Source organism: Lathyrus oleraceus, chromosome 4 (assembly GCF_024323335.1).
Source record: "Lathyrus oleraceus cultivar Zhongwan6 chromosome 4, CAAS_Psat_ZW6_1.0, whole genome shotgun sequence".
Lineage (NCBI taxonomy): Eukaryota > Viridiplantae > Streptophyta > Magnoliopsida > Fabales > Fabaceae > Lathyrus > Lathyrus oleraceus.
Genome location: NC_066582.1, coordinates 694,676 through 718,594, shown reverse-complemented (window position 1 = coordinate 718,594; position 23,919 = coordinate 694,676). Strand labels below are relative to the sequence as shown.

At 34.0% G+C, this 23,919-nt stretch overlaps 1 protein-coding gene across 1 annotated transcript; it reads left to right on the top strand.

Annotated features, from left to right (window-relative positions):
* The first annotated feature begins 4,714 nt into the window (after nucleotides 1-4,714).
* Nucleotides 4,715-18,590, top strand: LOC127138245 (cullin-associated NEDD8-dissociated protein 1). Its single transcript, XM_051064650.1, has 29 exons — nucleotides 4,715-4,907; nucleotides 5,073-5,118; nucleotides 5,230-5,399; nucleotides 5,519-5,729; nucleotides 6,767-6,932; nucleotides 7,887-8,016; nucleotides 8,449-8,563; nucleotides 8,671-8,828; nucleotides 8,935-9,058; nucleotides 9,350-9,400; nucleotides 9,476-9,558; nucleotides 10,128-10,212; nucleotides 10,284-10,385; nucleotides 10,474-10,572; nucleotides 11,574-11,684; nucleotides 11,769-11,852; nucleotides 11,923-12,063; nucleotides 13,844-13,936; nucleotides 14,104-14,225; nucleotides 14,321-14,483; nucleotides 14,944-15,183; nucleotides 15,608-15,856; nucleotides 15,992-16,168; nucleotides 16,263-16,409; nucleotides 16,822-16,938; nucleotides 17,139-17,307; nucleotides 17,694-17,771; nucleotides 17,851-17,989; nucleotides 18,135-18,590. Exons 2-29 carry the CDS (start codon nucleotides 5,083-5,085, stop codon nucleotides 18,229-18,231), a joined length of 3,657 nt encoding a protein of 1,218 aa, XP_050920607.1. The 5' UTR covers nucleotides 4,715-4,907; nucleotides 5,073-5,082; the 3' UTR covers nucleotides 18,232-18,590.
* The last annotated feature ends 5,329 nt before the right edge of the window (nucleotides 18,591-23,919 follow it).

The window sequence follows — 23,919 nt, the reverse complement described above, 5'->3', positions numbered from 1 at the left end:
GAAAAAAAGTGTATTGTTGATACTAATATTTTTTTAAACAATTTTTTTTTATTGTTGATACAAATATTTTTATAAACTAGAAAATATCTATTGTTGATATAAATATTTTTTTTAAACAGGAACAAATTTATATTTGTGATTTTGTGAATGTCTATGATCTATAATACAGTTTCACAACTGAACAAATTGGATATGATCAATGAGACATTGGGATTTTGAGTCACACATGTATTTTACTAGTTTCATTAAAAATATTATAACCTTGTAAAACCATAATCAAGAAAGTTCAACTTCTCTAACATAATCCAAAAAGTTCATCTCTTATAACATAATCCTTATTTGACTGAGATGAGATATAAAACCAATTGATATCCGAGTTTAATTAATCACATTTTTTTACTAAACTTTGATATTCAACACAAAATTTTATTTTTTATACATCTCACATGAATGTGGATTTAAACCAAAGTTTATGTTTGAAAGGAAATCAAAACATTTATTTTTGAATGTTGGATGAGATTGATTGAAAACTCCAAAAATAATTTTAGGTTTAAGAAATTTTAATTTTGATGCATATAATTGAGTAGGGGTGTTCGCGGTGCGGTTTGGGCGGTTTTTCCGATAAAAATCACCCGAACCGCAAGAGAAATAAGCATGCGGTTCGGTTTGGTTTGGTTGGCTTTTAGAAATAAAACCAAACCAAACCAAACCAAATCAATGCGGTTTGGGTTGGTTCGGTTTTTTATAATATTTTTATTGAGTCATATATACTCCTATAAATAATGACATAACTTTGTGTTTAGTCATTCATACATTACTAAATAACATCAAAATTCATCATATTTAGACAAAAGCGTTTCATTCAATATACAAAAAATTAGATTAGACAAAAGTGGAATAAAAGACATATATAAATAGTAGCATAAAATAATATCAAAGACATTATAATAAAACATAAAAAAACATATGAGATGAGAGATTAGAGAAGATGAAAAAAAGAACATAAGAGATGCGAGATTGAGAAGAAAAATGCAATAAAAACGTAATTGGAAGAGAAAATAGTAACATAAAAGATAAAAAAGAAAGAACATAATAGATGACTTATTAGAGTAGAATATGCGAGACCTACATGGAAAAGAAGATGAGAAGAATGTGTGATACTATTATGAGAGATTTAAGAAGGTTGAAATTGAAACCCTAAGTGTGATTAAGAGAAAATCGTTTGTAATTGTAAGGTTAAGGCATACTAGGTTTGAGTTTTGGGTTGGATGTGGGATAAGTGAAATTTGGGTTGTAACATAATGCGGTTTGATTTGGTTTAGTTCGGTTTGCAAAATACAAACCGCAAACCAAACCAAACCGTGCGGTTTTATTAAAAAATGACCCAAATGAATCCGAACCAAATGCGATTTTTTGCGGTTTTGGTTTGGTTTGGTTTGGTTTGCGGTTTTCTATTGGGTTGGTTTGATTTTGAACACCCCTATAATTGAGTAATATGTTTTTTTTAAGCTAATAACAACAATATGGATCCAAACCAACATCAAAAACAACCTCAAGGAACTAACCCTTTAGAAAAATACAAGGATGTTGGTGTGACTACTAATTTCAAACTTGCAAAGTTATATATCTCTGTGATTGAGAGAAACGTGAAAAAGGATAAAGTATATGAATTTTTCGTTGAGAAAATAATTGACAATTTTGGAATTTTAAAAAATTTATGGATTAAGGATAAAGTATGAGAACTATTTGTTAAAGAGATGATTGAAAGTTTTACGATTTTGGATTTTTTTTTTGTATTTTGGTATTGGGGGAGTTTTTCTCTAGGGAGCATTGAATACTGTGAGACTTCTTCTTTTGGAGCAACACCTTTGTGAGAGACACACCACATATTCATTAAAAACCTTAAGGTGATAGGTGAGTGGGTTCTCTCACTTATGAATACTCAAGTCTCCACATTACCAACCAACGTGAGACTATTATCCACATTACTCACACTTGATACATTCTCAACACTTTCCCTAAAGTGTGAGTCCATAATGCTCCCCCTCAAGTGAAAGTTCTTCTTACTTCCACAAATTCTTGTACCGCACAGAATGTTTTTTATTCACCACACTAGAGCCATTGACACTCTTCAACATAACGTTTCTTATTCACCACACTAGCACCGTTGACTCACAATACAAGTAAATCAGTCCCTTCTCGAACCAAAGATTCCAATACCATTCGAGTTTTTCAAAAGGGAGCATTGAACATTGTGATACTTCTTCTTTTGGAGCAACATCTTTGTGAGAGACACACCACACGTTCCTCCAAAACCTTAAGGTGATACGTGAGTGAGCTCTCTCACTTATAAATGCTCAAGTCTCCACATTACCAACCAATATGAGACTATTATCCACACTACTCACATTTGATGCATTCTCAATATTTGAAAGATATAAGAAGATAATAAGTATTTTTTTTGATTTTTTTTTTGTACTTCAGTGTTTGAAAGGTAGAAGAAGATGAATAGTTTTTTTCTTCTTGATTTTGATGATAAGTTTATGAATTTTGGAAAGTAATCAAGTTCAAAATATTTTATGTAAATTGTTTTGCTTAAATCAAATCAATAATGAAGCTCACACGATAGATTCACTATTATCAATTGATTTACATGATTTTTGTGATTATTAATTATAAAGATATGTTTTTTTTATAAAGTTTGATTTTTTAATAATTTTTTAGGTTTTATTTAAATTCTAATTTATGATATACATTTTTTATGGAAATTTTAAAATTTAGTTTTCTAATTATTTAAATTCTAATTTATAAAATAATTTTCTATTCTTTAATATATTATTTTAAAATTTAAATTATTTTTAGTTTTTATTAAGTGACATGTCAGTTTTGACTTAATTGTCGCCCCAATGCTAATGACGCATCACTATCAACTATGCAAAATAGAAGGGGGTAAAAAATCACATAAATTGTTAAATAAAGGGATCAAAATGTTGAATTTTAAATAAAGGGATTGTAACATCAAAAAATATTAAAATAAAGGATTAAAAGTTCATATAGTCAAACAAAAAACATCAAGCTCGATTAATGAATTTAAAGGTCTTTAATCATAAAGATTTGATTGATGGCAAAAGTTATGATACTCTAATATTAAAGAGGTTGAAAAAAATGTACATAAAAGTAAATAAATTGATTCTCTTTTTCTTAAGGATAATACAACTTAAGCGAACAAATAATTTGTAAATTTTGAGTATTTTCATATTCATTTAAAAGTTTTACAATTAAATCATTAGAGAATGTTTTTTTTTTGAGATTTAAACAAATTGAAAATGAGAAGAATAAAATGTCTAAAAATAAAATATTGATTTTAATATATTATTTTCAAATCAGACTTCAGTGATTTTAATTAGAGAAAGTCACTGTGCCTTTCATCCATCATGCACCATTCCTTTAATCAAATGTTCCATATTAAGCCACATGTATTTTCTTTTTCATTAAACCAATTAGTAGAAATAATTTGTGTTTATGCAACAAATAAAAAACCTATTTCTTATTTTTTTTCTCTCTAGTTGTCGTCGTCGTTTCTTTTTGGTGCCACATCATGCTTGATGTTGCCATCGTACTCGCCTTGTCTCGTCGCCACCATCATGTTTGCTTTATCTCGTTGCCATTATCATATTCACCGTCTCTATATCGTATTAGTCACCATCGTGTTCACGATCTCCGTCTCGTCTTGTCGTCACCATTTGCTTGTTGTCTCTAATTCGTCTTCACAACCATAAAGACATATAACCACACATAATAACAATGAAGATGAAATGAAAAAAAAATACAAAATCACGAAGTTAGGTGGAAGAATGATGGCGGTCCAAGTGGCAGAGACTTGCACAACATCAATATGGGTGGTGGCGATTTGAACCACTGCGGCAGAGAAACATAATGGTGGCAAGTCCTCCATTAATGAAAAATGAGTTTTTTTATTTGTTGCGGAAACACAATTTTGATTGTGAATTGGTTTTATGAAAAAGAAAATACACATAGTTTAATATGGATCATGTGATTATTCGTACAATGCAAGATAAGTGAAATGCATAATGAATTATCAAAGTTAAAGTCTTCGAAGCCTCATCCATTATTTTCACACTTAAATTGCTTTGTGATATGGATTACAAGTTGACATACGAGCGTGTCATTTAACTTGACATATCACCTACTCTAACAAAGTAACTTGATTAATTTTGTAAAAAGAGGGGAAAAAATGCTAACGAGTGTTTTAGAGACATTTTTAAGAATTTAAATAATAAATTTTTTGGTTTAATATATTTTTTAGTCCATTAACTTATCCTGACTTATTTTTTTAACAAAAAAATATTAGAAATTGAACTCTTAACTTCACTTTTGTAAATGTTAAGTTCTGATTACATGTATCAATGACTTTGCTGTCACATTACGTTACTGTCACATTACGTTACTGAAACTTAATGTTTTTTTTATTACATATTAATAGAAGAGACTAAATAGATAGATTGTAATATTTTTAGTGAATGAATTAAAACAAAATATCAAATTAAGTTAAAGTGTCTAAATTTCTTTTAAAGATAAATGTATTCAATGCAATTAAAAATTAAAATAATTAAACTTTCTATTTTTTTTTTAATTTAAAATTCTTTTAAGAGTGTTGATAGGTGATTCCTTAGGAGATAAACATCGAAGAAAAAGGTAATAAGTAGGGTTTTATTAGAATGAAATAAAACGAAAAGAGTTTGGAGTTAAAAGGAAGAGTGAATAGTGAGAGTCGCATTTGCTTTCCAAGTTCCAACTCTACAACAACGAGAACTCATTCCGCATCTTTCTTCATCGATTTCCACTTCCGACTTCTGATCCACCCTCGCGCTAGGGTTCCGATTCCGGTATGCTTCTATCTCTCTTCTCAGATACTCCATTTTCTTAATCAATACAATCGATATCTTCGCTTATAGAAATTGATACACCAAACAATCTGATTCATTATTTTCAACTAGTTCTTTCTCATATTGCTGCTGATTAATCCCTAACATTACACATTACGATTACAGTGCTGCAAAAATGACGAACATTGCTTTACCTGGCATTCTTGAAAAGGTACTTTTATTTTAAGCGCTTTTGCGTACTGCTGCTGGTAGGTAGGTAGGTATATGAATTATGATAGAATCCTGATTCAATTGTTTGTTTGCGCTTTTCAATTTCTCACAGATGACTGGGAAGGATAAAGATTACAGATATATGGCCACATCTGATTTACTTAATGAGTTGAGCAAACCTACTTTTAGGGCTGATGCTGATCTTGAAGTTAAATTGAAAAATATCATCATACAACAGCTTGATGATGCTGCTGGTGATGTTTCTGGACTTGCTGTTAAATGGTACATCTTTTCACTCATAGTATGAATTTTCCACTTTCAGGCTGCTGTTAGAAAATGAAATAATAATTGATAGAGTATAAGTGATGTTTTAATTTGTTCGTTTTATTAAAACTTTGCAGCCTTGCTCCATTAGTGAGGAAGATGAATGAGGCAAGGGTTGTGGAAATGAGCAGTCAATTATGTGAGAAAATACTAAATGGGAAGGATCAACATCGGGACACTGCTAGCATAGCTTTGAAGACGGTCGTTGCTGAAGTTTCTACCCAACCCCTTGCACAATCTATTCTTTGTCTTCTCTCGCCACAGTTGATTAAAGGAATTACTGGCAAAGTAAGTCCTTGAAACTTTGTAACCTATCTGTGCATATATTGCCCTAATTCCGCCTTTATTAACTTCCATTCTCACTGGTCTGTATCTCTCTGTAATGCATGCCTTTAGAATATTCAGTTTGTACTCTTTTGCCTCTCATTTGTTATGTACCAATTCAAGAAAACACAAATTTTTCCAAAAAAATTCAATTTCTGTCACTCCCATTTTACATTTTTAGGTTTATACTGAAAGACTGCACAACACCCTTTTCCTCTACTTATAAGTCTCATAATTTAGGTTGGCCTAACTCGTCCCTACCAAACTGGATTGTAAGGTGAAAATTGCCCCTACTTATAAACACAACACATGCCATATATCTTAGCAATGTGGGACTAAATCCACCCCTTCAAACCCAACACAATGAAGGCAAGCCAAATGTCGCAATTTAGGCGACTATGGGAGGACTGCAATGAAGGCGTAAATTCCAACAATAGTCATAGTATGTCCCATTTTTTACTCATTTGCACATCACTGCCACCCTTGGTAGTCTTAAGAATCCAATTCTCACATAGCCATTTTGTTTATAGATAGAATAAAATGTTAGTTAAAGGCTTTTTGCTCTATAATTAATATCTGCCAGTAAACTTGGCTGGTTTTTCAGTTTCTATGTTTGGGTACAGTAAGCCTTGTAGCTCCATGGAGCAATATGAGTTATGCTTGCTGTCAGCTACCTACTAGTTTATTCATGTGCACGACCTGCGAGCTAAATAGGGATCAGATTGATTTTTGGCCTTTTTGTTTGGGGTCTACATATGAAGTTAGGTTTAGTAGTCCATGAGCTGCTAGAGTTCTCCTTGACATGGCAGGCAATCTTCTGAATGGCAACAAGGCCATTACTTATTGTCTGCTTTCATTTATGAACATGTTTGGTTTATTTTCTTTCATGTGCGTATGTGTTAATTATAAATTTATAATTACCAATTAGTCATGAATTCTTTATTTAGTGCTTTATAAAGTTAAATTCCATTATGGATCTTCTTTTATGTGACTGCCCACAGGATATGAGCACAGAGATTAAATGCGAATGCCTGGATATTTTGTGTGACGTGCTTCATAAATTTGGGAATCTAATGGCAGCTGACCATGAACTATTGTTAAGTTCCCTGCTTTCGCAGTTGAATTCTAACCAAGCTACTGTGCGTAAGAAGACCGTTGCATGCCTTGGTAAGACAATTTTGAATTTGTTGGCTTCAATTTTCTGTAAAGTTTAATGTTCAGTAGTGCGAAGTTGGTGTTTCTTTCTGCAGTCTGAGTGTTGCAAATTATTTTCACTTCATCTTTGTTAAATACCCTTTTGTAAGAAAGTTGGTTAGAGTTAGCAATTTCTCAACTTTTACCATCATTGATTTTTTATTTTATTTTCTGATCTGAACCTGTTAATTTTTTTGACGGCCATGTAGTTTTTATTGCATCTAGCATCTGGGACAACTTTGATTCAGTAACTGATAGATATAATTGTGTTTCAGCAAGTATTTGATAACTTGCTTTCATCGAGTTTGATTGACTATAGATTGATTTGCTCAAATTTTAGTTTGAAATAAAGTGATTGTATTCAAATGTTTTTCCTCTAATAGCAGCATTGTTGTAAAACTTAGTGTTGATTTTTTAACCTAATGCAGACGCCACGTTTTCATCACTTCTAGTAAAATAAAGGTTTAATGGTAAAAGTACAATTTGATTCAAAGCAACCAAACATCTATATTTTTATTAAAATTATGCATGGGAGGAGGAAAAATCAATCCCGACACTCCAAGTTGTTGTTTGAGTGAATATTTGACAAACACGATTCTGAATAAACTTGATTTTGTATAATCAATTTGGCCAAACTTGAGTTTGAAATGTAGTGATTTATGTTCGATTATCTTTTACTGTAAAAGAAATTCTTAGCGCAAAAACCTAGAATAAATGTTTTAACCTAACATAATGGATATTTGTTAAAACCAGGATTGGAGTCGAAATTAAATTTTGATCTCGATCAACCAAACATGTGTAGTTTGACTAAAACCACATGATATCAACCCCCAAGTGACCTCTTTTTTATTTTAGTCAAAAATGTTGTCAATTAAAGCCAAAATGCAAAACTGATTTTGCTTATTGTGTTATTTTTCTTCTTGTCAGCATCTCTTTCTTCAAGTTTGTCAGATGATTTATTGGCAAGGGCAACAGTTGAAGTTGTTACCAAATTGAAATATAAAGCTGTCAAGTCTGATATGACCCGTACAAATATACAAATGATTGGTGCTATAAGGTTAGCAATTTCTTCACATTATTTTCTCCCTCTAGCTTCAGTTTCTTTTTCATGTCGAAAACAGTATTATCACTAGCAGATAGTGAAAATGATGAAAACCCCAAAAAGGCCACTATGTCATTTATAGCGGATTGCACATTGCATTATATAGGCAAATAGTGGAAGTCACATTGTAGTTGAAATAAAAACCAGTCACATTTATAATAGGGTAGTCTGTATACAAATAATAACAAGCTACATAGTAAATATAAACTGTAAAATGACAACATATCATTACTACCCTTATAACACCCAGTGGTATGGCGACATCATAATCACTACCCTTATAACACTCGGGTATGGCATTGCCTTCAGTTACAACCACTATTTATTAACACTGGCTGAAAAAGGAATGATTGTATAGTAACAGATTTGAACTATTTGGTGTTTCAGTCGAGCAGTTGGCTACCGATTTGGGCCCCATCTTGGAGATACAGTTCCAGTCCTAATTAACTATTGTACTACTGCCTCAGAAAATGATGAAGAGCTTCGAGAGTACAGTTTGCAGGTGCTATATTTATTTATTATCCATAACTTTGTATTATGAAATGTTTGCCTGTATATTTATGACACACTATAGGTTATGTATTTAATAATGTCAAAATTTTGCTGTAGGCTCTAGAAAGCTTTCTCCTAAGGTGTCCAAGGGACATTTCTGTTTATTGTGATGAAATTCTTCATCTGGCACTAGCATATCTTAGTTATGACCCAAACTTTACTGACAACATGGAGGAGGATACTGACGATGAAGGTCATGAAGAGGAGGAGGACGAGTATGTGGCTTATGCCTTTTCGGTTCACTTGGTTACCTGTATGGTATTCATATTTGCACAATATTTTTCTTGTCAATCATGTCATGTATGCAATGTTATTTTCCAGCGAGAGTGCGAACGAATATACTGATGATGAAGATGCCAGTTGGAAGGTTCGCAGAGCGGCAGCTAAATGCTTAGCCGCATTGATTGTTTCTCGTCCTGAGATGCTTTCAAAGCTGTATGACGAGGTAACTTTACGTGCAGTTATATGTAACATGTAAATACACTATTCTTCTCTTAATTTTTCCGTGGTCTTGCTGCTCCCACATCATCTTATCCCTGTGGGTATTGAGTAAACATTTGGTCGTCTAGATTTGTAGTTTGATCAGGAACTTTGGGATCCGTATATTCTTCCAATAAAATTTCCTTTATCCCAAAGAAACTTTGCAATTGTTTGTGTATATGGCTGTTCACTCCCTGTTATAAACTTAAAATCTTCAGTTACATGACAGTCTAACCTTCACTTTTCTGCCTTGCAGGCTTGTCCAAAACTGATTGACAGATTTAAAGAGAGAGAAGAGAATGTTAAGGTAGATCAGAATAGGTCTTCTATTCTTTTGTCTTTTATAACCCCAGGTTGTTTGTCTGACATGCATATGTTGCAGATGGATGTATTTAATACTTTCATTGAGCTCTTGCGTCAAACTGGAAATGTCACAAAAGGGCAGACTGATGCAAATGAAACGAGGCAAGTGGCTTTTGTCTTTCCTAGTGTGAAAGTAGTTGGTGTAAAAGATATTAGAATTTACCCATTTGTTGTTAAGATCCATTATTATTTATTATTTAGTATATAACTCCTTAGTTTAAGGAGTTGTTGTATTTCTTCTATAAAAAGAGTGCTCTTCCTAGTGAAATAAACATTCATTTTTGCCATAATAATTCCAACAGGATGTTTTCTAGAAGAACCTGTAGTACCCTTGAGATTTGAAATTTGAATCCTACTACATTTGTTATCTTAGAGCACTTATGTTATGACTGGTATCTATGGCTTCATTGCTGCTTTTACAGATGTAACACTACAAATTTTACATCTGAAAATTGTTCCTTAAGATGAAGATATACAGAAATACTCATTTTTGCATATGATCTAAATAGTTTAGCTACGGCTTTGTTTATGCATGAATATGCATTCAGATCTTAAAATATATATGGGTTAACAAGCTTTCTCTACTTTTCCTTTTGTATAGCCCAGTTTTTACAATTACCTCATAACTCAATGTGTGGCACGAATTGACTGTCTTAATACATGCAATGCAGTCCTAAATGGTTGTTGAAGCAAGAACTGTCGAAGATTGTCAAATCTATCAATAGACAGTTGCGGGAGAAATCCATCAAAACAAAGGTAAGAAAACTCGTCAGTAAAAGTTGATATCCATTTAAGTCTCCAGATTTTAAGCATAGTTGTCTATGCAGGTTGGTGCCTTTTCTGTTTTGAAAGAACTCGTGGTTGTCTTGCCCAACTGTCTTGCAGACCACATTGGTTCACTCATTCCTGGAATTGAAAAAGCATTAAATGTAAGCAATATTGTCTTGAATTTAATATTTCTTTACTCATGTGGTTTCTCCTATTGCTCTTTATTTTTGTCATGATTTTGCTTTTCAGGACAAATCATCTACCTCAAATTTAAAGATTGAAGCCCTGATATTTACAAGATTGGTATTATCTTCGCATTCTCCTGATGTTTTCCACCCTTACATCAAGGTAAACATGAGGATTTGTTTGATTTACTTTTTGAATTGGTTTCATCACTTGTATTTTAGGGCAATGGTAGTGCCTAGACGGATTCAATATATTATGGAGATACATGTCATAAGTTATTAATAAATTCCTAATTTGTGTTTTCTACTTTTAGTTCTACCATAAAAATCTCTTTTTCCATTTTTTTTAATAAAAATTGTGGCAGTATCTTTACTTTATGATTTTATTGGTTGGAATGCTTGTTGTCCTGTTTCACTTAATTTGGATTGGAAAGTTGAACAATTGATTATAGTATTCGAAAGGTCCCAACTATAGGACGCTTCTTTAAAATTATTATTACCCGCCTATTGTTGTATATTGTCATTCCCATGTTTTCTCTCATTTTTATCCGTAGTTTTAATATTGTTGTCGGTTGTTATTAACTAATGGTTTTGATATGAAATTATGGCATCATCAAATGTAAGTAGCTGATTTCACCTACTGGGATATGGTTGGTGTTGGTTATATTTTTTTTGTACATAGTCCACTTCTTTTTAACTATGTCACTTAATTCTAAGGAATAAAATATTGTTTATTTCTAAAAGCACTTTTTTTTGTACTTGAATCAATAACTCAAGCTTTTGGTTCAATTGTTGTTCTGACGTGGTATCATATACTAGTTAACTGTGTCACCACAACTACAATCTTTTCAGTGTTAAGCCTTATGATTGATTTGGTCGTTTAATTACTCTCAATATAGGCAACAGGAAATTTAAAGTATTGTCTGTTTCTTTCTTCTCTTCATTCTAAGTTAAGTGGGTGGCTACATGCAAGAGTTGTGTCTGTTTAAAATCCATTCCTCGATTTCCACACTGCAAAAGCCTTTACTTATAGTTGTTCTTTGGCACTCTTTATTGGTTTAGATTTGTTTGTTAAATTCTTCTATTGAAGTAATGTTTTGCCAAATCAATGTGTGTGCAAATCACGTGGCAGCATTTCATAACTGTATCTGTTTATCTTTTTAGGCTCTTTCTGCTCCTGTGTTATCAGCTGTTGGTGACCGATATTACAAGGTCACAGCAGAGGCCTTGAGGGTGTGTGGAGAACTTGTTAGTGTTGTGCGACCTAACATTGAGGTGTGTGCATATATCCTTTCCGGACTGTGAAATAATGTTATACCTGCTTCTAACAATCAGAATGATATTGTTGTGTTTGTGTAGGGCTCTGGTTTTGATTTCAGACCCTATGTCCATCCCATATATAATGGCATTATGTCGCGCTTAATAAACCAAGATCAGGATCAGGTTAGTAGGATATTTTGTAGAACAGCGTTTTTGGTTTGTTTTTATCACGCTCAACTTTTTCTCTCTCCAGGAGGTTAAGGAATGTGCTATCTCCTGCATGGGCCTCATCGTGTCAACATTTGGCGACCATCTAAATGCAGAACTACCTGCATGCCTTCCTGTGCTTGTTGATAGGATGGGGAATGAGATAACCCGACTTACAGCTGTCAAGGTTGACCCATTGAACTCTCTAGTTTAAAATTCTATAAACAGTTGTGGCTTATAACTTCTGCTGTAGAAAAAATGGAATAGTAATAATGAAATGATATTGGCTTATGTGGGGCTAGGTTTTAAACTAGAGTTTATCTGAAATATTGGAACTGCATCTGTTCATGACTTATCTTGTTCATGAGATAGATTGCAAGAGAAGAAGATGTGATGTTATTGAAGAGATGATGAATATAAGTTGTAATTCATCTTTAAGGCAGCCTCAGATCTCTCCTTCCAAAACCAAACTTCCACTAACAAAATGCCCATAATCTTCTTTCTAACTAGAGCTCCCTTACTAACACAAACAAACCTAGTGGTTAGGTTCATGGTTGTCAAGATCTCGATCTAGGTCTTAAAATCTTAAGATTTTACGATTTCACTCATCCCCAACGATCCGGATCTTAAGTAAAATCATGTGTTGAACCAAATTGTCAAAAAACCCGTATAATCAGTGATTGTGCGACCTTTGCCTTTTTTGGCCATGATTGGTCATTTTTTGGCCACCGTCATTAAAAGGTGAGAAGGATGACAACATGCAGAGGCACAACAATTACAGTTCGGTGGGGATGAATGCGTGACTTTTGAAATGATGAAGTTTTAGACTTAGGGTTTAGAGAATAAACATCTCACTTGTAGGTTTTTTTTTAACAAATTGACTTATGATAATCCTAGTAATTGACCAAATATATCCTAATGTCTAACAAATGTTCCATGTGGTAATAATTTAGTATAAAAACTCAGTTATACATGTCTAAAGAATATGAAAAAGAGTCATTTTCTCATGAATACACTTGCGTACTAACATATATCATGTAAAAAATACTTTAAATTTATACTATTATTTTTTCATTTTAGAAGGATCTTACGAATTTTGTTGCGATCTTATGTTTTACGATCTTGTTATCCCCCTCTCGATTTTACAAATATAATTGGGAAGGATCTTCCGATCATTACTATGATTTTATATTTACGATCTTGCTATTGTCTCCCGATCTTGACAACCTTGGTTAGGTTCACTTTCCAAATTTTAGAATTTTGCATCTACAATTTTTATTTAGTTTTTTTAATAATAGAAACTGGCTATCCCTCCCTCAAATTGATTTATAAATCATTTTTTTAATGTATTTCCTCATCATCCTGTTGTCTGTCTTACGAAACAGAGTTACTGAAACATGTGGCACAACTGTTTTTTCATAAACATTCCAAACCAACAATTGGTCATATGCTCCTAATATCTCCATTTTTTTTTTGTAACATCTCAATACTTTTTGCACACATTATTTATTTTCTAGCCTACTGCTCCAGTGTCGTTGATCATATATTTCTCTGCTTGAAGCAGGAATTAAAAAGGAACTAAAAACACTGAAAAATCAACTGAAGAAATTTGCAATTAATCATATAGGTTTCAGGCCTTGCTTGAATTTCCCGCTGAATCGCCAGGAGATTTTTTTATGTTTCTGTAAATTTTGCCAATGTTCCCTAAACTTAGTTGAGCTGTGGTGATGCAATTAAGAGTTAGATAACTCTTACTAGATTGGTTAAATCAGTAAATTTTATTACTTACCTATATATACCCAAACCAATTTGGAGAATGAACTCCCAACCCAAAGAGTGGTATGTGGGTATATGCATTATTTGAGAAGGCTATTGTGCTATGTTTGTCCTGTCCTCCTAGACTCTTACTAGAAAGTTATTTAGCTCGAGTAACAGTTGTCCTCACTGTCCATGTTTCTTCTGCGCAGGCATTGGCTGTTATTGCCACTTCTCCACTTCGGGTAGATCTGTCATGTGTCCTGGAGCAGGTAGTAGCAGAGTTGACTGCATTCCTACGAAAAGTATGTAACTCTTCTCTCAGTAAACTGTTGATTATCTTGTCATGTATTTTATTGCCATTTCTTTATGTACTTGTATTTATTTTTGAAGTCAAATTGCCTCATATTTCTGAGAATTTCCCATCGTAAGGGGTAAAACATTGAGATTTTCTTTTGTTGTTTGCAAACAGGCCAATCGTGCACTAAGGCAGGCAACCTTGGGAACCTTAAATTCACTCATAGTTGCTTATGGTGATAAGATTGGTTTATCTGCCTATGAAGTTATTATTGTAGAACTGTCGGGACTAATTAGGTTTGTTCTACAAATCTACTCTTTGTACATCTACACCGGTGACATGGATTGATTGACCCAGACTTATTTTTCTTATTTTTTTGCTTGTGTTTTAGTGATTCTGACTTGCATATGACGGCTCTTGCCTTGGAGCTATGCTGCACACTAATGGGTGATGAGAGATCAAGTCAAAGCGTTGCATTGGCTGTTAGAAATAAAGTTCTTCCCCAAGCTCTAACATTAATAAGAAGCTCATTGCTGCAGGGGCAAGCACTTTTGGTAATTTTATGCTTGTGACTTGTTAAAAATTCCACATTGGATAGTGATAAATAGAGGTGCCAAATGGGCATTCCACCCTGCCAAAGCCTGCCAAAAAATGCAGGACTGTCCAACTTTAATGTGAGGGTTCAAAACCTTGGCTCAACCCTAGTGTTTGTTGAGGGTTTAAAAGGCTTGAAAGTGTTAATAATCAAAGGTGGGCATCTCTCACCTTATTGGTTCTTTCAGTGTTTGTTGAGTCTCACGTTGGGTAGTAAGGGCTTGGGAAATGTTTATTGGTAGTGAACATCTCAAAAAATTTGTGGGGTTGAGTTAGGTCCAAACATCTCTCACGAAATATAGGGTTGAGTTGGGTCTAAACCCCAACTATAAGTTGAATAAGCATATGACCCGTTTTATATGATATTAAAAGCAGACATGCTCAGATTGTTTTTCTTTTTTCTTTTTGCTGAATGTGCAGGCCTTACAAAACTTTTTTGCTGCTTTAGTCTATTCTGCAAACACAAGTTTTGATTCTCTGCTGGAGTCGCTGCTTGCATGCGCCAAGCCTTCTCCACAATCTGGTGGCATTGCTAAACAAGCATTGCATTCGATTGCTCAATGTGTGGCTGTTCTATGCCTTGCCGCCGGTGATCAGAAGTGCACATCTACTGTGAAAATGCTCACTAACATTCTCAAGGATGACAGCAGCCCCAACTCAGTAAGCTCTCTCTCTCCTCTGTTTCTGCTGTAGTAATTTTTTTCCTTAATAATCCACCAATGCCTTATACAAGGCCCGCATGCTCCAATTCAATCTGATCTTAAAGCATAAAATTGTTGGACTGCTATTAGTTTTTCCCATTATTTTTGGTTTCACTCCCCTCTTTTTTCTATGGCTTGATTTCTGTTTCTGTATCTTCAGAGTCTAATATGGAAAATTTTAGCATACCTTAAAATTTTCAGGATCTATGCAATACTGACACTTTTTCTCTCCTTCTGTTTCTGTTTCTGTATCTTCAGGATCTATGCAATACTGACACTTTTTCTATCTGAGCTAAAATTGAAATACATCACCACAACAGTTTTACTTTCAGATTATTCCTTGTTTGTAATGTACTAAACATTATGCCTTTTGTCTTTCAAAGGCTAAGCAGCACCTTGGGCTTTTATGTTTGGGAGAAATTGGTAGAAGGAAGGATCTAAGCATACATGCACATATAGAAAATGTTGTAATCGAGTCTTTCCAATCACCTTTTGAAGAGATAAAGTCTGCAGCCTCTTACGCCCTTGGTAACATTGCTGTTGGTAATCTTCCCAAGTACTTGCCGTTTATCTTGAATCAGATTGATAATCAGCAGAAGAAACAATATCTCCTGCTTCATTCTTTGAAAGAGGTATTATATGCCCTTAAACAAGCTGTATCCGTCTGGTTATCATTTCTTTCCTCTGTGTGTATGTGTATGTGTGTGTGGTTATGTGGACTTTTTCAGATTTTACAAAATATATATGCAACTCTCTTTCCCTTGCAGGTCATTGTGAGGCAGTCTGTAGATAAAGCAGAGTTCCAAGAATCTAGTGTGGAGAAAATACTCAATTTACTCTTTAACCACTGTGAAAGTGAGGAAGAGGGGGTGCGCAATGTCGTGGCCGAGTGTCTGGGAAAAATTGCGCTTATTGAACCTTTAAAACTTGTTCCTGCCCTCAAGGTATCTGAACTTTATCTTTGTTCCGTGTACTTTTGCTTGTGCCCTGCATATTTTATATTTGATGGTTATGTTTGTACATTCTAAATTTGTATAGGTACGAACAAGCAGTCCAGCTGCATTTACTCGGGCTACCGTTGTTATAGCTGTGAAGTACTCTATAGTTGAACGTCCAGAGAAGATAGATGCGATCATATACCCTGAAATATCATCATTTCTGATGCTTATCAGGGATAATGACAGGGTGAGTTCTTAATCAATTTACTGAATATTGATAAAGTAATGTCACAAAATTTTCTTTTGATGTTGATTTTCTAAAGAGTCACTTTATAGGAAAAGTGGCGAGTAACACTACTGATTAAAAAATGGATGCTACTAACATTTTCCCCTCCCTCTAAAAGTTTACTTCTAACAATTTCCCCTCTCTCTAAAAGTTTGCTTCTAGCATTTTCCCCTCCTCTAAAAGTTTACTACTAACATTTCCTTAAAAAGAATGCATCCATATGTATAAATAATTAATGAGGTTGTTTAAATTCTAAACATTGATTTCCTAATCAGTGACCAAATCCGTTTTCTTTTTGTTGTCTATTTGGGGCTTATTGGCATATTGTTTGGTTTCAACTTTATTGTTGCTGATTTTTATTGTGAGCATGCAGCATGTTAGGCGAGCTGCTGTCTTGGCTCTGAGCACATTTGCGCACAATAAACCAAACCTCATCAAAGGGCTTCTTCCTGATCTGTTGCCTCTTCTTTATGATCAAACGATTGTAAAGGTAACCTGTAATATTGCATTCTGTTTTTGTGGAGTTCTGTTGATTACATGTCATGACAATATAAATGTGACATTTTCTTTTCTTTGATTCTATGCACTTTTTGAGTAATTTTAATATTTTACAACGGCTTGATGCCTGATAGAAAATAAATGGTCTCATATTACTGGAGGTGTTCTGATTTTATAATAAATTTTTGACAGCAAGAACTGATAAGGACAGTTGATCTTGGCCCTTTCAAGCATACTGTGGATGATGGGCTTGAATTGAGGAAGGCGGCTTTTGAATGTGTAGACACATTGCTGGATGGTTGTCTTGATCAACTGAACCCCTCATCATTCATTGTTCCGTATCTTAAATCTGGTTTGGATGGTGAGCCTTTGTTATAATCTTTCTCCCATCCCAGGAAATTACATTTCATGATCATGATTCCCATATTTAATTTTATGTTATGACTTCCAACATATTTGCTTTCATATTTACTCTTCATCCATTTATCCAAGCATAGGGAACTTTACTATGTTTGTTTGCTACACTACTTAGCTTAGGAAACTTAGTACATCTGATCCTTTCGTATACCAGTAGGTCCTAGATACAACAGGAGCTCTATAGCTCCAGGCTGCCTTTTTGTTCCACTAAACTGCTTGAATATATGTTAGTTTATTATTAGTGCTTCTGGACTGGTGTTGTTGATTCTACTTACGGATGCATGTGATTATGTTGGTGCTAATTTATTGATACTTTGTTTTTTTTTCCAGATCATTATGATGTTAAAATGCCTTGTCACCTGATTCTTTCAAAACTAGCTGACAAGTGTCCTTCTGCAGTCTTGGCAGGTTTATGTTGCCTATGTTTAAAGTATTATATTCTTATTGCATGGCTTTCTCTTTTTCTAACTTGAATTTCATCTTTCAGTGTTGGATTCATTGGTGGATCCTCTCCAGAAGACTATCAACTTTAAGCCAAAGCAAGATGCAGTCAAGCAAGAAGTAGATCGCAATGAGGACATGATCCGAAGTGCACTCCGAGCTATTGCTTCCTTGAACCGCATAAGGTTTGTTTCTTTATGTGAATCAAGCTATTTATTTTGCACTAATGATGTATAATAAAATCATCACTATTATCTATCACTATTATCTGTTTGTTGAAAACACTTTTATCTGAAAGGTGTATGTCTTTTTTGAATTTGAATCATGCAGCGGAGGAGATTGCAGTGCCAAGTTCAAGAACCTTATGAATGAAATATCAAAAACACAAGCTCTCTGGGATAAATATTATTCAATCCGCAATGAATAATTCAAATCCAGTTTTATACTGAGCAGCAATATGACATCTGCCGGGGGAATGCAACAAGTGGCATGGTGATATTGAGACCGATGATACAAGTGATTTGGAAAACTAGTTAATTGTACCATACAAGATTTCGATTCAAGTGCAATGGTAATAATACCAGTAGTGATTTCTTGTATAGGATGAAAGATTTTGCCTTTTTTTTTTTGTTGTATTTGTATATCTTTTAGCTACCATGAACAATTGCCAGCCCTTAACGTCCTCGTAAAAAATAGAATGCTGATACAGAAATTAGTAGACATTGATGGAATCTGAGATATTTTTGGGTCAAACTTTTGATCCTCTAGAGTATCAGTTTACTGTTAGTTTCGTTTTTTATTTTTAAAAATTCTGTTATTTTCTATACATATTACATTTATAATTACTAGTGTTCAGATGTCAACTGCCCGATTTTTTTAATGCGCACAGCATAAATGTGTGTTTTTTTTTGAGGTTTCTATTGTACATCGTATTAAAAATAATATTATTACATTTTAAAAATGGTAAAGAAAGAAATTCAAAATTATATTGAATACTTTGTAATCAATGACGTTCTTTAAAAGGAATGTTAAATATGACATTTTTATTCGAACTATTTTCTTTTTTTTTCTGTAATTGTTTTTTGTAGTAAGAATTACAACTTTTTAAGAGAAAAAGATAGTAAAATCAATAGTAAGTAGTGTAATATAATTTTTTTTTTATCTTATACATATCCAAATCAATTCTTCGTACATCCCTTTGTAATGCGTTCTTGAAATTTAAAAAATTACAAATTCAATAAAAGTCTCCAAATAATAATAATTTTTTATGGTATTTCAGAAAAACAGCTACTAATAATTTTTCAGTACTTTACAATTTTATTGTGAGTTTTTAGAGTAATATTGAAAAAATAATAGCCTAAAATTATGTATTCTCTTTGTCTATAAACATGAAATAGAAAAGAAAATTTGATCAATTGATTATCCTCATCTTAGGAATGAGTCTTCAAAAACAAAATTGAATAAATTTGAAATTGATGAATGAGAGCTACACTGAGAAAAATAAAATAAAGAATAAGAGAAATAGGTTTACCATTCTTCAGGAATATATTTATTTGTCACAACAAATCATATTATATTCAAAGGAGTCAAATGTTTTGAATATATTTCTTTGATGATACACTTAGACTACTCCCATACATCTTGTTGCTTATGCTTCTTCGGCTATGACACGTAGAGATATGAATGTCGTGTTTGATGATTATCTTATTTATCCGATACCGGAAGAGGGACGGAGTACCCTAACTTAGAGCGACTGGAGCTATATCGACAGATACATCAGATAGTTCTTCAGGATGTCACATTTGTATATGGTGCATGATGCTCTAAAAGATCCACCGATGCCAGCTCACCAGGAGATACTAAAGGACGAGCAGACACAATTAGAACATGTTCATGATGTCTTGCTTAGATGTCGTTGAATTGTGGAGATTGCACAAGCAAGCATTGACAGAGGTATCTTCTCTGATGGGTCTGGGGTGAGCCAGATTCTAGATGCCATTATGACGGAGGCACTGATGTACCAGAGACAACATCAGAGGACAAGGATAGAGGAGACCGACGAGTTGTTGTAGTCTAACATACACGGTAGTATATAATAGTTGTACTTTGAATTTATTATAAATCGTCATTTTTATCTGAATAACCATAAGCCAAACATAACCTACATTATTCTGATACGTTAACCCATGTATCTTCAAAACAATAAACGTGTAAATTGGATCTTTTAGAGAGGGATGCAAGGTGTATGTGTTAAAATATTCAAAGATGCATATCCGGATCAGTTAACGTTTTTGTGAACATACAACAATGAGCTGAAACTCCATAACCAAAAGAAAGGAAAAGCTTGAAGAGAAGTTGTATGTGATCAAAGATGAAATGTAATTCTCAATCTCAATTGTTACAATAGAGAGGACTACTATATATAGCTAAGACAAGTAGTTAGATCCTAACTAACTCCTCTCAACAACCTCTAACTAACCCCTAAAGTTAGTTAGCACAAAGAGAAAACAAAATTTACTGTTTATTATTTTCATTATCATTTACAGCCCCCCTCAAGCTGGAATGAATATCAATCATTCCAAGCTTGGATTGCAAAGTATTGAAAGGACCAGGTTGAAGAGACTTGGTAAAAATATCCGCAACCTGCTCCTTAGAAGTGACAGGCATGAGATGAACAACTCCAGCTAGAACTTTCTCACGTACAACATGACAGTCGATCTCTATGTGTTTTGTGCGCTCATGAAACACAGGATTGGCAGCTATATGCATGACAGATTTGTTATCACAGTAAAGGATGATAGGTACTGAATGATTGATGTGAAAATCATGAAGAATATTGAGAAGCCAAACCCCTTCACAAGTAGCTTGAGCAAGGGCACGATACTCAGTTTCAGATGAAGATCTGGAAATGACAGGTTGCTTCTTGCTCTTCCAGCTAATGAGTGAAGTGCCAAGAAAATAACAAAAATCAGAAGTGGATCTTCGTGTATAAGGGCAAGCCCCCCAATCTGAATCTGAAAAACCTTTGAGACATAAAGAGGTATTAGATTGAAAAATGAGTCCTTGGCCTGGACTGTTTTTGAGGTACTTCAAAACATGTAGACCAGCTAACATATGTTTATCTGTTGGAGCAACAAGAAATTGGCTTAGTTTGCTGACAACATAGGAAATTTCAGGTCTGGTATGTGTGAGATACAATAAACGACCAATAAGCCTTCTGTAGGGAGTGGGATCAGAGAGAGGTGTGCCATATGTTTTGTGGAGTTGAAGATGAGGTTGCATAGGGGTGGAACAAGGTTTGGCACCAAGAAGACCAGCATCAGAAATCAAATCAAGAGTGTATTTTCTTTGACATAAATAAATACCATGAGTGCTGCGAGCCACTTCAAAGCCTAGGAAGTATTTGAGAACTCCCAAGTCTTTGATACTGAATTTAGCATCCAAACAAGTTTTGATTTGTAAAATTTCATGAGAATCAGTGCCTCCAACTACTAAATCATCAACATAAACCAGAATCATAGTGAAACCTTGAGAGGAAGTCTTAGTGAAAAGGGAATAATCTGCTTTGGATTGGATATAACCTGATGCAATAAGGGTGTCAGTGAGTTTTGTATTCCATTGTCTGCTAGCCTGCTTCAGACCATAAAGAGATCTTTGTAATTTGCAAACAAGATTTGGAGTAGACAAAATGAGACCAGGTGGAGGCTTCATGTAAACTTCCTCATTAAGATCACCATGGAGGAAAGCTGTGTTAACATCAAGTTGGAACAAAGGCCAATTGTGAACAACAGCAACAGCTAAGCAAACTCTAACAATGGTCATTTTAACAACTGGACTGAAAGTGTCAGTATAATCTAATCCTTCAGTTTGAGTGAACCCCTTTGCAACAAGTCGTACCTTGTACCTCTCAATAGTACCATCAACATGCATTTTTACTTTAAAAACCCACCTGCAGCCAATGGCTTTCTTGTTTGAAGGTAAGGGCACAAGATCCCATGTTTTAGTTTTAACCAGAGCATGCAATTCAGTATTGATAGCAGTTCTCCAATTCTCATCACAAATAGCATGCTCATATGATGTAGGTTCAGGGTTGGTAGACAAGTTTAACATGTAATGTTTATGAGAAGATGAAAAAGAATCATAGGAAATAGAAGATGAAATAGGATACTTACAGGTGGATAAAGATGAGGCCACAGCTGAGTCAGGATGGTGAAGCAGATTACAATGATAATCTTTTAGATAGTTAGGGGGATGAACTTGTCTATGTGATCTTCTTACAGGTATGGGCTCACAGTTACTAGAAGGAAGATGATTGGTTTCATTGGTAGGAGAATGTGTAGTATGATTGGTTTCATTGGAATTGAAATCTATAGAATGAGAATTATTCTCAGTATGACCATTGTCAACTGAATTATGCTCAGTATGACCATTGTCAACTGAATGATTAAATGTAGGATTGGGAACTGAATTAGGCAGAAACACATCATCAAATAAATCATCCAGGTGTGTAGTAGTGTGTGAAGAGGATGAAGGCAGAGGAAGATTATGTTTATATGGAAAATGAGACTCAAAGAAAACAACATCTCTAGAAATAAACAGTTCCTTATTATGCAGATCAAACAAAAGATGTCCTTTCAAACCAGGTTTATGACCTAGATTAATGCACTTTCTAGATCTTGAATCTAATTTTTTTCTATTGGATTTTAGAGTGGCTGCATAGCACAAAGAACCAAAAACTTTCAGGTTGGTCATGTCAGGTAAAATGTTGTACATAATTTGGTAGGGTGACTTGTGTTTTAAGAAAAGTGTGGGAAGTCTATTTATGATATGCACATCATAACTCACTGCATGAGCCCAAAATAATGGAGGCAAATGAGCTTGAAATAAAAGAGCTCTAGTGATGCCCAAGATATGTTGATGTTTTCTTTCAACAATACCATTTTGTTGAGGTGTAGCCACACAAGATGTTTGGTAAATGATACCTAATTGATTGTAAAAATCAGGCATCAAAAACTCATTGCCATTATCTGATCTAATGCACTTGACATGACAGTTGAATTGAGTTTTAACCAATGCTACAAAAGACTTGACATGAGAAGTGGTTTCAGATTTTAGTCTCATAAGATACAGCCATGTAAATCTACTCTTATCATCAACTATAGTTAAAAAATACCTATAGCCCATCATGGATGGTATGGCCAATGGACCCCAAATATCCATATGTAATATGTCAAAGGTGGATTGAGAAGCATGAGAACTAGGAGAAAAAGGCAGCCTTTTCTGTTTTGCATAAAAACATACATCACAAGGCAATTTGATATTGACAGTTTTGATGAAAGGAAAATATTTATTGAGTTCAATCAATTTGGAATTAGAAGCATGTCCTAATCTGATATGCCATAGGCTACATTCAGGATAATGACTATTTGAATTATTAACAGAAGAATTGATACAATGTATGGGAGGTGTTTTAGGTAATGTAACTGAAGGAGAGGTCAAGAGATATAATCCACCATGTAACTCAGCTGTGCCAATCATCTTCAGAAAAAACTTGTCCTGTACAGTACATGAATTATCATTAAAAACAAGTTGACAATTGAGTAATTTGGTTAATTTTGTGACAGAAATGAGATTAAAAGCAAAATTAGGTAAATAAAGAACATCATTGATGTAAAAGTTGCTGTTAAACTGAATAGTGCCTGAAAGATTAGTGGTAACAAGACTGCCATTTGGGAGTTTGAGGGTAATGGGCTTAATTTGCTTAAGACACTGAAAATATTCACGAGTAAAACAAACATGATCAGTTGCTCTTGTATCTAATATGAATGATGCAGCATGAAAGGAATTTGGGATAGTGCAAATAGTACCTGATCCAAGATTAGTTTGAGAGGTTAACTGGTTAGTGGTATGAGATTGCAAGTGTTATGAGCCTTGAAGTAAGGCTAGCAATGCTTGATGTTGCTCTGGTGTAAAAGCCAAACCATGAGATGCTGGTGCACTTGCTTCAATATCAGATCCTGATGTGTTTTCAGGTCTATCATATGCAGTATTGCATTGATTGATTGCACCTTCATGCTTCCAATGAGGAGGATAACCATGTTTTTTAAAACAAGTA